At 36.2% G+C, this 15038-nt stretch overlaps 3 protein-coding genes across 4 annotated transcripts; 2 read left to right on the top strand and 1 right to left on the bottom strand.

Moving 5' to 3' along the window:
• Nucleotides 1-50: 50 nt before the first annotated feature.
• LOC8274320 (transcription initiation factor IIB) lies at nt 51-2477 on the top strand. 2 transcript variants are annotated; one of them, XM_002513475.4, is made up of 7 exons: nt 51-786; nt 979-1003; nt 1346-1475; nt 1565-1695; nt 1802-1890; nt 2050-2126; nt 2205-2477. In XM_002513475.4, exons 1-7 carry the CDS (start codon nt 434-436, stop codon nt 2336-2338), a joined length of 939 nt encoding a protein of 312 aa, XP_002513521.1. In that variant the 5' UTR covers nt 51-433; the 3' UTR covers nt 2339-2477. The 2 variants fall into 2 exon arrangements, with proteins under 2 accessions (XP_002513521.1, XP_048229443.1); XM_048373486.1 differs by having other exon boundaries at nt 1562-1695.
• Nucleotides 2478-4962: 2485 nt separating this feature from the next.
• On the top strand, nt 4963-11141 carry LOC8274321. Its single transcript, XM_002513476.4, has 10 exons — nt 4963-5983; nt 6700-6830; nt 6952-7014; nt 7149-7238; nt 7588-7753; nt 8116-8302; nt 8730-9556; nt 9687-10298; nt 10366-10431; nt 10700-11141. The coding sequence occupies exons 1-10, from the start codon at nt 5357-5359 to the stop codon at nt 10805-10807; spliced, it is 2877 nt and encodes a 958-aa protein (XP_002513522.3). The 5' UTR covers nt 4963-5356; the 3' UTR covers nt 10808-11141.
• An 841-nt stretch (nt 11142-11982) lies between these two features.
• Nucleotides 11983-14922, bottom strand: LOC8274322 (RNA-binding protein Y14). Its single transcript, XM_002513477.4, has 4 exons — nt 14547-14922; nt 13844-13980; nt 12936-13075; nt 11983-12257 (listed from the first exon to the last, which is right to left on the bottom strand). Exons 1-4 carry the CDS (start codon nt 14821-14823, stop codon nt 12212-12214), a joined length of 600 nt encoding a protein of 199 aa, XP_002513523.1. The 5' UTR covers nt 14824-14922; the 3' UTR covers nt 11983-12211.
• Between the last annotated feature and the right edge of the window lie 116 nt (nt 14923-15038).

The following is a 15038-nucleotide window of genomic DNA, read 5'->3' as shown; positions in this document are numbered from 1 at the left end:
ACAAATTAAGGATAGAAAAAGAAAAGCATTGTACTGTTGTTTGTGGTGGTGTTAGGGTCTCTGCAAAGGCATACAAGGGGGCAGGGTTCAGCTCTGATCCTTTAGAAAGCAGGGGGTTCTTCTCCTCTTATTTTTCTTTTATTGTTGGTTCTCCGGGAAAAAGAAAGATCAAAGAATTTACCTTTCAGCAGAAAAAGGAAACAAAAAAGAAAAAAAGAAGAAGAAGGACCCGCAAACCTTTTCAACACCTTATCCACATAACATAATATTCCAAATACGAAACAAACATGACAAATCTACTTTCATTTCACCAGTTCACACACCTAAAAAATAAAGAGTGAAGCTACTGAAACCAAAGATAATATAGCCCCAGCAAACAACAACAACAACAACTAGATAATGATAATAGAAAACCACCACCTATTCATCCCAAATGGCTGACACGTATTGCCCTGATTGTAAACGTCCAACGGAGGTCGTTTTTGACCACTCCGCCGGCGACACCGTTTGTTCAGAGTGCGGTCTTGTTCTCGAATCTCATTCCATCGATGAAACCTCTGAATGGAGAACTTTTGCTAACGAATCAGCTGATAATGACCCTGTTCGTGTTGGTGGTCCTTCTAATCCTCTTCTTGCTGACGGTGGTCTCTCCACCGTCATTTCTAAGCCTACTGGTGCTTCTGGTGATTTCTTGACCTCTTCTTTGGGTCGCTGGCAGAACCGTGGCTCCAATCCTGATCGTTCTCTTATCCAAGCTTTCAAAACTATTGCTACCATGTCTGATAGGTTCGTATCTTTCTCTTTTCCCTCAGTAAAGTTTTTTTTTTTTTTTCTTTTAATAGCTAACAAATGAATTTGTCTGTTTAGATTTTTTTAGTATATATTTTTTTGTTATCTTGTTAAGGCTGGATGATTTTATTTTATTATGATCTAAAGGGCTGCAAATTTAACAGAACTGCAAACATTTTGACGTTTCAGGTTGGGCCTTGTTGCGACCATTAAGGTAATGTGAGTTCAATTTTTAATTACTTAGCTTGCTGCTTCGCTACTTTTTACCCTGATCTCATACCAGGCTACCAGCTCTGGTCTTGGCTTTTGATTAGTCTTTTACCCCGTTTGTGCTGCTAACCTATCTACTTCTTGATCGGCTGTATTTTATTTTGGCATGCCGTAATAGTCTTCAGATTGAATCCTGTGAACTGACCAGGAAATGTCAGTTTGATGGGTCTGACGTGCTTGTTTTTTGCAACTTGGTTATGTTCGGTTCAGTGTGTGTTTTCCTCAATCAGTGGTCTTAATTGTTTTACTTGTTCATATTTGTGCTATTTGCATTTTTTTGTTCAAGGATCGAGCTAATGAAATTTACAAAAAAGTAGAAGATCAAAAGCCTCTCAGAGGTCGGAATCAGGATGCAGTTTTAGCCGCTTGCCTTTACATTGCTTGTCGACAAGAAGACAAACCCCGCACAGTGAAAGGTACAAGTAATGTGCAGCTTAAACACAGTATATTTGACATCACCTTTGTTGCGAGTTTGAGAATCTCTGAACCTGTAAATTCCTAGTAGAAATATGTTCAGTTGCTAATGGAGCCACAAAGAAGGAGATTGGCCGTGCAAAGGAGTATATTGTTAAGCAGCTGGAGGTGGAGCTTGGCCAATCTATGGAAATGGGAACAATACATGCTGGGGACTTTCTGGTAAGTTAATTGTTGAAATTTTTCTTTTCTTTTTTCTGAATATCTCTAGCTTCTGGATTTATTTAATTTAACAGCGATTAACATCATTTCCACCCGAAACTTTCAGAGACGTTTTTGCTCTCACCTTGGGATGAACAATCAAGCAGTTAAAGCAGCTCAAGAAGCTGTGAAGAAATCTGAAGAGCTTGATATAAGGTAAGGTTCTGGTTTCTTAGGTGCTGCAGTATTTGAAGGTTTCTAGTCTTCAATTAATGTCTGCATGACTTCAATATATTATATAAAAGTGCATAAGACATTATGCTAAATATTGGCTAAGAAGCTTGGTAAACCATTTATTTGTTTCCAATGTTACAGGCGAAGCCCAATATCAATAGCAGCAGCAATCATTTACATGATAACTCAGCTTTCAGAGGAAAAGAAACTTCTGAAAGGTAAAAAACGTGACAATGTCGTCTAAATATTTCCCATTTGTGTTGCCAATCGCTATAGCAGAGCCGTGTCGCATGCAGATATATCAACTTCGACGGGAGTGGCTGAAGGGACCATCAGAAATTCCTACAAGGACCTCTATCCGTATGCTTCCAGGATTGTACCAAGCTGGTATGCCAAGGAGGAAGACCTCATCAACCTCTGTAGTCCTTAAATATCCAAGGGCAACAAACAATAGATTAGGTAATTAGGCTGCGGTGCGGCATGTTTTTCAAGTTAAATGCTGCTTCTGTTCATTTCCACTTGAGAAGTATTAGACAGAGATATCGCTTCTAACTGATCATTTTCCAGAATCCATTGCACGTAACCAGGAGGAATTGGTCCTCATTTTGTAGTATTTTAGACCCCTTGAAATTGACTTCCAACCCATTTCGTCATCATGGACCAAAATAATCAAACCTACCTTCCAACGCCTTTTCGTTTAATAGGCCAACCAAATTACACTGAAAACATCACCAGTAAGGAAAGCAAGACACTGCATGAATATATACAGTAGATGCACCAATAAATCAGAAATTGAACAAACTTATGGGGCTAGTACCACATTAAGAATAGTTTAAGAATTAGCACCAGGTTAATAATTATAAATTTTATTTTTTTATGAAAAGTAAATGCCCTTCAAGGTGTAATTATCAGCATAATTAGGTTAAGGCCAAACCATTAATGCACGACAAGCCACAAAGTCTAGGTAAATGGAAAGAACAGCAAGTGATATAAGAAGATACATATATACGTGCAAAACACCACTGTATCATGTCCATCAAACTAACTTAACGGGGCAATTGGGAGCAGTCTCATCCTCTGTATAAAAAGTCAAGAAGAAAGAAAAAGATATGAAAACGAAAGTTAATTCCTTGCTTACTGACTTGTACACACAGATACGAGAAAAGGGAAATGAATTAAAATTGAAAAAAATTAATAAATATTAGTGACACCTCATATCTTGTTTTTAACGTTCCACTTGTTTTATTTTTTTTAGGAAAAAAAAAAAAAAAGAATTTAGTGGGAGTCCACATATGAAGAATTAATGAAACCAACTTCCTTCCATAAATAATAATAATAACAGAAAAAGATTTGATTATATTAAAAAAGAAAAGTTATCCGAATAAAATGAACCCAACAACTAATCTTTTCTTCTCCACTTATTGTCCAATTAATCTTCCATTTTTCTCCAATTAAAAAACAAGATTGGCAGCCAAATCTCATTATTATCAAATTTCAGACACAGAATATTAATCATCTTTTAATTTTCATATCATCATTCTTCAACCTATACACTGTAATCATAAATGTAATACCTCATTATTACAATAAGTAATTGAATAAATATAGAATAGAAATGACAGCATGGAATTCTCATTATTAGATTGGTCACTATGATACTATTCGTTTATGCAATATTTTATTTACATCAAATAGTTTACTTTCTAGATAATTATTAAGATATACAAATTATTTGTTGGATAAAAGGTCAATTTGTCTCCTGAAACACCAAATTTAAATTTTTTTAATAAATAATTATTTAAATTTATATCTAAAAATCAGATATATTTAATTTAAATTTTTTAAATAAATAATTTTTTGAATTTGTATCAAAGAGTCATATATACCCAATTTAAACTTTTTTAAAAAGTAAAAACAACATTAGATTTTTAGATTTTAATTGAATTTTAAATATTATGTTAATTTCATGAATTTACATGTCCAATACTTAGTAATGCGTTATATAAAAAACGTATTTGAAAAAATTAAAAAAATTAATTTTATAAACATTAAATAAGTTAAATTTTAACTTTTTAATAAATAGATTCATAATATATCAAATTTGAATCAATTAAATCTAAATTTTAAAATTTTAAATGAAATTTATTTCACTTTTAAATAAAATTTAAATTATATATATTTGACACTTGCACATTTGCTGCCGGTAAGTAACCTCGTTCCATCTTATAAGGAGATGAAGAATCTTGAAAGCCGCATATTGTAAAAATGAAGATTCTTTCATCTCTCACGTGGCTGATGCAGAGATTCCATTTACCAAACCACATGTTTAGCTACAATCGATATGCAGGCCCCAGTGATGAGCATCCTGCAAATCGAAGAAAGCCAGTGCCGTGCTAATTCATAAGAGAAATCTGAAAGCCCAATTAAAAAAAGCATTGTATCAAATTGATGATTAAGGGTACTTGCTCAAGTTAGTGTGGAATCAAATCCTGAGCCAAAGGAAAAGATACACGTGTCAAAAGCTGCATAATTCATATCTGGGCCATGGAGGATCATAGACAAGAGATTCATTGCTTATTTAATTCCACTGATATTTAATAACCCCTCAACTTGGGTTACGTCCCTTTCAGAGGCTAATTACTCCACAGAAAAAATCAGTGCCATCTTACATCAGCTTCTATAAGTTCAATCACAATGTATTAGCAAGAAAAAGAAATTTACCTAGAAAATTTTATAACTTTGCACACTGATTCAACCAAACAGTGATTTCTCATCCAATGGGTTCCACCACCATGGTGGATTGGACGGCTATGATATCAGTATCATTTGATCCTTTTTTCTTTTCCAGCAGGCAGAAGGAATTCATCTGAATGCTACACATAATGCAGTGAATCTATTCCCTGTGGTGGAGTTAATGCATGGAGATGGAGTTCAATAAAGGAGCAACTTTAGGAAAAGAAAAGCAAGCATTAAGTCTGAAGAAAATGAATTATTAATACATATCATTGATTGAAGTCCATGATAAATAATAGCAAGTTCTAAGTAAAAGTCTTGTTTTCCGCAATAGTCATGAAAATTAGGTAAGAAAAAACATTACCATTCTCCTCAAATTACAAAGCTTAGGTTAGCAACTCCGACAAGATTTCACTTCCTTACTATTATTACCTCTAAAGAGTTGACAAATAGTTGGTAGTTAAAATCTAAGGAAGACTATATCTGCACTAACTACCCCCTTCCTCTTCCATCTATGGACCCCCCATAGCTCTCCCCCTCTCTCTCATACGGCCCTGACATGGCCGTGAGAAGAGCTCCATCTTTCAAAAGGTGATGTCAAGCTTTTCGAGTTTTTCTAAGCCTTTTCTGATATGGTCCTGTATGGGGCACCACAGGAAGGTGGACAAAACTAACCGATCTTACACATGACACCATCTGCATATCTTAGTTTTGAATGGTTTCTGTTATATCTGGCCCTCTTATTAGATTCTCTTATGCGGCTATGTCTTTTTTCCATTTTGTATTTTTCTTCTGGGTCCTCATGTCAGGGAGCCGTTTTTTGATTCTTTCTTCTGCCTTTTGTTGCCCACAAGACTATGTAAAACAAAGTAATCGACAATTCGAGCAGAAAACTGATCGCTTCTGGGAGTTCCAAGAGGAATCCAATACCTGGGTTGAAGTGAAACTGCCTTATGACCTAGTCTCTTGTATTAATGATAACTGTACAAAGCTGGGCTCAATTGATCAAGTAACAAAAAATAAAGAAGAAGAACACTTAGAAAGAGAATACGATGTTTCTGGGCAAACTGAGAGCTTGAAAGAGAAAGATGGTGATGGAGAAGTTGCAGAGGAGAATTCTGAGGTTATTCTGCCTCAGAGAAAGAGAATTTCGTTGACTAGAATGTCTGAGACATCCATTTGGGTTACTGGTGAAAGCGGGTCTGTCTACGAGAGGTTTTGGAATGGAGTACAGTGGGTGATAGCACCCCATGATCTTCCGATACTGGCAGGTCATGCGATCTGTGTCTTTTTTGTCAATCACACAATTCTTGCTTTATCAGAAGTAGGAGTTCTATATCAGGTATATCGGTGCAAACGTTAACCACAAAACAGCTTTTGGTCTTTGATTGTATAGTTCTCAAAATCTACGGTTACTGGGGCTTGCCCTCTGTTGGTCTGTTTGCTGTTTCTATGCTGTTTATTTTGGAAAGGCCCAGGGTTATAATATCCCATACATGCCTGTACAGCAAAAGACCTTTGATCAAATAGTAGTTGGAAGTATATCTTTTCCCCAATATACATGCAGTTTTAATCAGAAAGTTTTTACACACTATTGATGACGTACTAATCTGCAATTTTTGTTAAAATAAAGAATTTAGATCCGTCTACGTACCGAGGGATCCTTTTTTTTTTGGACCGAAACGCAGACTTGAATTTGATCGGGACACTTGTGAAATTTGAGCTTGTCTTCTCTTCTGCAAAACCCTTGTTGGCCGACTATTAATTAGCTATACTACAGATTAAGCTAAGTTTTTAATGAAGTTGCCGAGACAATGTATGCTAGAACTATAAACTGGTAAAAGAAATACAGAGAAATTAAAACCAAACTGTAGTGTAGATAACTTCCGCTATTTCATTGTACATTTGCATTAACAATCACTTAATCTGAATTTGTAATGCCTGTGCTTGCACTAGGACAAATCCTTTGCCTAACCGAGTTGAATTTATCTTATACTGCAACTGGCAGAACATTATTGTTGCTTGTATCATCTGATTTTAATCTCTTCTTGTTCCCAGATGCAACTCAGTGACAGCTCACAACCAATTTGGGTCGCATTCACACCAACTCTTGATTCAACCACGAATAAAGAAGCAGAACAAAGTTCTATGATCCTAATAAAGTCTGGAGTTGTTTCATATGATGGTTTGTGAGTGCACCATTTCAATTACTGAACTATACATACCAGAAGAATGAATCATACTTCAATACAGCATAACTGAAGATATTCCATTGATACCTAACTTGACTTATTCTACATTATTTACCAGGAGAATTTATTTCTGCACAAAGGAGGGCTTATTGTTAGAACTGGCTGAGGTTGAACCTCCAAGGTAAAACTTCATATATCTATATCAGTGTAGCTAAGCTAATGCCTTAATTTTGAATTTCAGTTTCTTTACAGTGTAGATTCTGACGAGGAGACTCTAATATTCACTTGGACATTTGTGCTATAAACAAAGAACAGATGGGTACACCATGGAAGACCGCCGGGTGGAAATGTCGCAGAAATTGCTGATGCTGGTACCATTAGACCAGAAGTATTATATACGATAAGGTGATCCCATTCTTCCTCCCAATCTGCAGGCACAGCAAACTGAATGTTTGTTAGACAGATATGACTAATTAACATTTCATTCTTTTAGGAGCTGGCTAACTCTTAGTATCTTCTAATTAACAATCAAAATTCAAGCAAGTTCTAGATATTGAAGAGTAAATGGTCTTACCAGAAGAGAAGATATGAGGGGTTAAAGTATCGATTAAAATATTGGAAAATGGAGAAGACCATATTATTCAATTTACTTGAGAACATCTAAAAATGAATTATAGCCGATTGATGGGAGTGAATGAGAGAGTTGCATTTATTAAACTCTGAGGACAATGCTAAATGCGATACTATAATACAGTTCAATAGGCGACCTTTATGAATATGACAAAAGCTCAAAGCCATCATGGAAGAAGCATATATGGACAGAAGGAACAGGAGAAGATGCTTTGCTGATACCATCAACAGGTTACACCATTAATGGCTTAAGTGGAGAATACTCCATTTCCCTGTTTCTTTTGACCAAGGTAACATTTGTATACATCAAGAGTTTGCATCCTATCACAAATCACATCAAATTTGACTTGAAAACTTTATATCATTGTAGTAGATAGATTTTTATTCATTATCATGATAATATCCAGAATAATAAGTTAATGGACATTGTAATAATTGTACTCACCATCAATTCATGTTTTAACAAAAAAATAGCAAGTATTTTTCTGGATGATTGAATTGTATAGGATGGACAGGGATAGAAATGCTATATGTAAAATTTGCATATAAATGCATATATACAAGGATCATCAGAGAGAAGATCTAAAAATATACTAATTACAGTCCAGTATATGAACATATGCCATTGCTCATAACTTTCAGTATGTAACAGAGTGGAAAACTGGTAGAGAGAAGATTAAATCAGAGGAAGTGGAAATGGATTATCCATGGAAGTCCCAAAGATCATCGACTGACTTCCATGACACCCGTTGTACAAGATGATTCAAATGAAAATTTTTCATTATTTTTCACAACAACCACTGGATACATTTTTGAGTATCGGATTCTGAAACATTCAGGTGAGTAAAGTACTTAAATCTTAAGAAATTAATTTTTGATTGTTTTGGTAATGGAATATTATAACAGTTCTAGTATATAAATCTTGGAATTAGAATGCATCGCAGGGAAGGAGATCTCAGTAGGCTTCAGAAAAGCAGAATTCTATTACCGAGCATTCCAAATATATTTTCCATGCATCAAAATGTTGATTCTAATAGTCATTTGACTCAGATTGTGAATGAAAGAATTTACTGGAAAATTCACTTTAGAAAGGCATCATACAATGGCATTTGAACATTTGTATCAAGTATCAAAATTGAGTAGAGACTAATGTTGATAGATAAAACAACATAATATTGAATTGGGCAAACTTTATGTTCAGGTTATAATTTCTGCTATGCGAAGCAAAGTATTGCATCCTGATATCAAGTTTTCATGCAAAGACAGGTACTCTAGATAACCAAGTTTCTGAACCATGGTTGAGTCATACTCATCCCCCAAATGCAAAAGCTGCTAAAGGAATTGCTGGGCTACAGCTTCAAGTTGGCAGAATAATATTCGCACTGGATGATGGTAGACTCGCTGAGTTACATTTACCAGGACTAGGAGGAGATAATATAGGTCCAAATTATCAAATTAATATCAGGAGAAAAGCATCAGTTAAGTATCTGTGGTCAATGTTAGATGCACCAGAGACAGAAGGATGGAATGCAGAGTACTGCAAAGAAGAACGAGGACCCACAAATTGCATCATAGGCATAAAATATGAACCTAATGATTCGGGAATTTCAAGGTCAGTGACAAGAAGGCGAAAGGGAAGTCAAGCACAACAAAATTACTTAGTTGCAGGTGCTAGTGAATCAATATCTACAGAAGAATATAGTTTTCCAGAAAATTGGATCAACACTAACTTCCGTCTACGAGTTATGCATGAAAGCAGATCATTTTTTCTCATAACAGACGGTGGTTTGGCATTTGAATATCTTAATACTGAAAATGTATGGCTTTGGCTGAGGCATGATCACTCAACACCAATGAAAGGTGCACTAGGAAACTACAATGGAAGTTTATTTTTAGTCGATATTCATGGTAATTTGCTTGTCAGAGAGAGGAGTGGTAATGATCTGGCATGGTTAAACTGCACTGCTATGAGAAAAGGAAAGCAAGTAACTGGCGGACCTCCATGGGAAGGAATTCCAGGTAAAGCTAAGAAAGTTACAGCAGAAGATGCACTCTTCTTTGTGAGCAAAACTGGAAGACTACTACAGTTTATAGTAAGTAGCAAGAACCAACTAAAACACGTACATCTGTCCAATTAATTAGTTAGCAAAAGTGCAAGGATAGAAAAAGGGAAAAGAGAAAACTGTAACCCTTATGCTGATTAATGATCCAAATCACTGACAGGTTGCCCTGCGGAAGTTTAAATGGAAAGACTGCCGACACCCTCCAAATACAAAAGTAGCAAACATAATAGATCAGGAGCTGATCAGAGAAAAAATAGTATTTGTCACTGGCAGGAATGGTCGACTATATCAGTATAACAAAGTGACAGAACTGTGGCATGAGCATCATCAGTCTCAACATTTGATTCTATCACGATTGCCAGGAACTGCAATGAGGTCATCATCTGTATCACTTACAGGCTCACTATTCATGCTATCAGAAGACGGTGGGCTAGTTGAATATCATTGGAATACAGGTGAAGGCTGGAACTGGATTGAACATGGGAAACCAAATACAGGCGTGACCCTGATCACTTCTCCTAGCCCATGCTTCGATAATCAGCTTTTTTTGATTGGTTCAGACGGAAAAGTATACATGAGGTATATGGACCAAAAGACATGGAGATGGAAAAACTGTGGCTTCCCTTGTGCAAGAAAGACAAACGATGATGATCAAAGACAAGCAGAGACAGAAGATGAGAATGAAGAAACTTGTATAGATAAAGATATCTCAGCTAGCTGGGAGAAGGATGCAGGAAACTTCAGAGATACTAATAGAAACTGCGATCCAAAGGTTAGCATGGATATATGACGACTGGTAGACATTAGTGCATGAAACTAATGTATTTCACACGTTACAGGTGGCATCAACAAGACCAATTCCATTTTCAGAGGATTCAGTGGTTTTTGAGCTGCGAGATGGCAGAGTAAGCAGTTCTTATGTATTTTCTTTTTTCCTCAGTTCATTTCCTAATATTTAATCGTAAAATTAAAAGCCCGTTTAAGCCGATTTATAATAGAGGATGTCCAAAGTTTGAATATCACATAGCAAACTAACCGAGAAATGAGAATCCACTAAAACACTGAAATGCCTGAACATATAAACTATTGAAGTATAATAGATTTAAGTCGGAATCTTATAATCGTCGAAGAATGGGGATTATTACTTTTACTTACCTTACTGTTCAATGGCAGTTGGCAGAAATGCAACGAGTTGAGGACTCGCTTTGGAGGTGGGCACGGATTATTGGCACTCCAACAAGCTCATGCATAACTAATTATTGGACCGCTGTGGCATCATGAGATGGGGAACAAAAAAAACAACCAATACAAGTTACAGCCTTACAAAAGGACTTGTCAGCAACACAGACATGAATAGACTAGGATCCGACAACTATTGTACAGTTTAACACAGGACAGAGCAAAATTCGTACTCTTTATTTCTCTTGCTGTGACAGGGAAAATTGAGGACTGAAACCTTCAAAAGAAAAGGAAATGCTAGCTAAACAGCTTGTACAGTAAAATAATACGGCAGAGATTGGAATTTCTGCAAAAAAAGCACCAACCTTTTCCATCTGAGCACATGTAGAAACAGTTTGGAAAGTTTTTGGGCATCAATGAATATCACTTTTATCAAGACGGTCCATGGTGATTGATTGGGGTAGCTGTTCGTAAAGCAAGTTTTTAATGATTGCATGGCCCGATGGTTATTAGATTCTTTCTCAGGCATAGCATCAAACGATTTACGTGCGGATACAACAAAAATAAAGCTTCAGTTCTGTTTCAAACATTTCTGCAGGTTCGTTCTAAAAGGCAGAAACTTATTCCTCAAAAAAATAAATGAATAAATGGAAGGCACAAACTTTAAAACAGAACTGAAGTAGAAGGATTGGTTTGTTGTGAGATTGGGAATTTCAAATGATCGTGACTTGTTAAACTGCTGGAGCCTCTCTAGATGTTTGAGGATGGCAATGCGACTATCAGTAGTGGAAAAAAAAAAAAAAAACTCAATCGTGAAAGGACAAGTACCATTTACGACCAGGAAAATTGGGAGACACCAAATATAGTAAGAGCTCGTCACACCGGAAATCAATGGTCCGGGGTCTAATTGACCTTTCAGATATCAAAATTAAGAAAATTATATATAATAAAAAAATTGACCTTAGTGTTTAGGCACTCAGAAGCTGAACCGTGAGTAGAAAGTAGTATGTTCAATCCTAGAACTCTACTCAGTCCATATATCTTCTGATATACAAAACCGCCTCAAATGAGTCAGCTCTGGATTGTTATGCTAATAATTAATTAAGATAGAACAACCAGCGAGTTAAACAAATTAGTGCATTTTCATCCACCCCAAAACCCAAATGACACTAGCATCCAATCATTGAGCCAATTAGTACTTCATTTTACAGTGGACTTGCAAGCTAAGATCTTACAGGGAAATTCAACCTCAGGAATAAGATCACTACAAAGAAAAATATTCCAATCATCAAAAAACATGATTACTAAGCTCAACGGTTGTAAATATAAATCAGTGCCGAACTGTTACAGAATTGGAAGATAAAGTGAAGGATTCGCAGCAAACACATCATCAATCCATAAACCCATTCAAAACATGCATAAATGGTAATCTTCCATGACAATTCTTAATGTCAAAAGCCTCAATGAGAATCCACACACCCTCTAAACAGAAAACAACACAGCTTATTAGTATCTCCTCCTCGGACTCCTTGATCGATGCGTTCGTCCTGATCTGCAAAAATTAAAACAAGACCAGGTCACCAAACATGAAGAAGTGACAGATGACCTAAGAGAATCCAGCTTGGGAATAAAAATGTTATATGCAGTCAAATAACAACTCATGCAAAGACATCAAAAGGAAAAGCATCTCGTCCCAACCAGAGTCTTAGATAGTTCCTGTCCCGTGTATTGTCTATGAACTGTGCACAGGCCAAAACTATTCCATAGAATACTGAACTAAAACCAAATTCTTAATTACCTATGGAGTTGCTCATTCAAAAGTCGAAACCAAGCCCCATAATAATGTTGGGACTATTTCAGAATAAATTCCCATGAATATCGTCAATTTTATTTTTCCTTTCAAGATTTTTCCCTCATCTGATCCTGGTGGATAGCAGTAAAAGGCGTTTGTTAAAACAACCTAATATCACAGTCTACAAGATCCTTCTGTAATGACAAGACCACACTAAGAGGAATTGTGGCAAACTAGAAACATGCCTAGGTTAGATGTAATTTAAAAACCACTATGCATATTTAAGATAGAAAATCCTAATTTTGAAATTTATTTCATCCTTGTAAAGTTTCTATGATCATTACAAGAGAGATTCCTTCATAATTATTTAAATATGTCTCCCTCTTAATTCTAATTTGCATACAATAATTTCACAATGGATTATCTATGGAGACAAACCTCATATTCTTTCTTTTGGTGGGCCCATTGCAGAATGCCCAGTCAACATTGATGATTTGTGTCAAAAGTTCTGTTCCATTCAATGAGGCTATTGCATTTTGTGCTTCCTCAAATTTCTCATATTCTATCAGTGCATAACCCTTGCCAAAAAAAATTAAGGTTAGTCTACTGGGACAATATATTAGCAAATCAGATTGTTATCTATCATGAGCAAAATAGCTGCAAGGAACGATGTCATCAAGAATATAAAACACTCAAGGACAACAAAATTCAATAACTAGGTTACTAGAATTTGTATCCAACTGAATCCACGGCAAGTCATCCACTCACCAGGGATAAACCTGCCTTCGTTGCTAGTTACAATATTATAAATTTATAAAATTCAGGAAGGTGCAAAGGTTGCAAGGTTGTAATCCTTTAATCAATTGACAACATGATTCCCTCAACACAGAAGCCACTTCTTACAAATATTTTAATACATCTAGCACAAGACTTAAGCAACCAAGCTCTAATGTAGCTGTATGTCACATCCACGTTGAACATTGCCAGGGGCCTGATTTTAGATGATAAAGGACACACTATCTTTAAAAATTATATACAGCAAGGGATTAGATTATTGAGTTAATCACCTTGAACATGTCACGTTATCAAGACCCTTTTTTTCTTTAAAAAGAAATTCCCAAGATTTGAGACGAATTTGAAATTAGTTCTCAGCAGGGACAGATAAAAGAAAGGTCACCAGTAAGAAGTGCTAAATTGTCAGCACTCCAATTCATCAATTTCACAGTTTGTTTTGCATTTTATATTTGAAATTGATGTTAACATCATTTAAATGAAACCCATCTTAACTAAAAAAATCCACCCTGCCAAAAGGGAGCCAAGAGGAAGAAAGAAAAAATGTTGTTTACCTTAACAAACCCAGTCCGTCTATCAAGATTTAGATGCAGATTTTTAATCTCACCAAAATCACCAAAAGCATTTTGCAGATCATCCTCCTGTGCCTCCTCATGCACACCGGTGACTAAGATAATCCATCCTTCAATAGCTGCACCAAAAATAAAAAAAGAGCAAGTAGAAGTTTCAGATCACAAATTAATGCAATGGATTACGAATGAATGACCATCATCATTATTGAGGTCAGCTAAAGAAATAAATATCGCCTAGAAACTGAATTAATTTATTCTTGACATTTAGATTTGAGGATTTCCAATACAGTAAATTGGTTGAGGAATCATTAAGGATTCATGTAGCATGGTTTCAGAAGCTTAAAAAAAAGGGCAGCAGGTTCCAGTTCCATAGGTTCATGCTAAAACTAACAGAAATAGAAAACAGATCAAAAAATTGGAAGGGTGCAATATTTCCTTCCCTTGCTTGTACACAAGCAGCAAGTGGGTAGACAATTCCTAGAATAGAATGCACAATGTTTCCACTTAAGAGAGTGCTAAAATATCTGGTTTTTAGCAAAAAAATTACAGAGATATAAATAAATATCCTTAATAAAATTTTCTAGTTAACGTTAAACCCCAAACAGAAAACCTAATGTAAATGAAAAGATAACATTAAGAAATTCTAACCTAAGACCAATACTAGAAAAATGAAGAGAGTACTAACATCGCTGGGGGCCGGGCCCGCCATCGGTGCCGAGGGAATCAAAGTCACCGCGAGAGGCAAGGCGAGTTTGGCGGTCGGCATCAGCCTCCTCTCTAAAGCCACGGCCTTTAGTCTTCCTAGGAGCAGAAAGTGATGAAGCTGCACCTCCGGTAATTGCTGACTTTAGCTTTGGAAGTGGAGCCCTAGGAGAGGCGTCGGCGTCCACGCCTCCATCTTCGTCCATCAGATCGTCCTCCTCTGGCTCGAAGTCCACCGCTTCTGCATCTGCGTTTGCCATTCTCTCCAAACTACTGCTCTACAATTGCAAAACGTTTCGGGGGTTCTGATTTTGGGAACTTTTAAGAGAATCTGTTTTTATGTTTTGTTAAGGGTTTGGCCTTTGGATATTCTCATTTCTCTCGGGTCAAATACCGGGTCTACTTTAATGGGTGGATATATATTCTGGGCTACTTATTGCTAACAAAGTATGGACTCGGGTTATAAACTTATGGG

Source organism: Ricinus communis, chromosome 4 (assembly GCF_019578655.1).
Source record: "Ricinus communis isolate WT05 ecotype wild-type chromosome 4, ASM1957865v1, whole genome shotgun sequence".
Classification (NCBI taxonomy): domain Eukaryota; kingdom Viridiplantae; phylum Streptophyta; class Magnoliopsida; order Malpighiales; family Euphorbiaceae; genus Ricinus; species Ricinus communis.
Note: the sequence above shows the minus strand (reverse complement) of the source record. Positions and strands in the feature narration are given on the sequence as shown.

What these genes read in the sequence shown, in the direction of transcription:
- LOC8274320 (XM_048373486.1), top strand. Translation starts at nt 434, where the DNA reads ATGGCTGACACGTATTGCCCTGATTGTAAACGTCCAACGGAGGTCGTT. An exon ending in TACATGCTGGGGACTTTCTG is followed by an intron (nt 1,696 to 1,801) that starts GTAAGTTAATTG and finishes CGAAACTTTCAG; the next exon opens with AGACGTTTTTGCTCTCACCT. An exon ending in GGAAAAGAAACTTCTGAAAG is followed by an intron (nt 2,127 to 2,204) that starts GTAAAAAACGTG and finishes TGTCGCATGCAG; the next exon opens with ATATATCAACTTCGACGGGA.
- LOC8274321 (XM_002513476.4), top strand. Translation starts at nt 5,357, where the DNA reads ATGGTTTCTGTTATATCTGGCCCTCTTATTAGATTCTCTTATGCGGCT. An exon ending in TCGGATTCTGAAACATTCAG is followed by an intron (nt 8,303 to 8,729) that starts GTGAGTAAAGTA and finishes ATGCAAAGACAG; the next exon opens with GTACTCTAGATAACCAAGTT. An exon ending in GAAGACTACTACAGTTTATA is followed by an intron (nt 9,557 to 9,686) that starts GTAAGTAGCAAG and finishes AATCACTGACAG; the next exon opens with GTTGCCCTGCGGAAGTTTAA.
- LOC8274322 (XM_002513477.4), bottom strand. Translation starts at nt 14,823, where the DNA reads ATGGCAAACGCAGATGCAGAAGCGGTGGACTTCGAGCCAGAGGAGGAC. An exon ending in GACGGACTGGGTTTGTTAAG is followed by an intron (nt 13,076 to 13,843) that starts GTAAACAACATT and finishes TTTTTTGGCAAG; the next exon opens with GGTTATGCACTGATAGAATA. An exon ending in ACCAAAAGAAAGAATATGAG is followed by an intron (nt 12,258 to 12,935) that starts GTTTGTCTCCAT and finishes TAATTTTTGCAG; the next exon opens with ATCAGGACGAACGCATCGAT.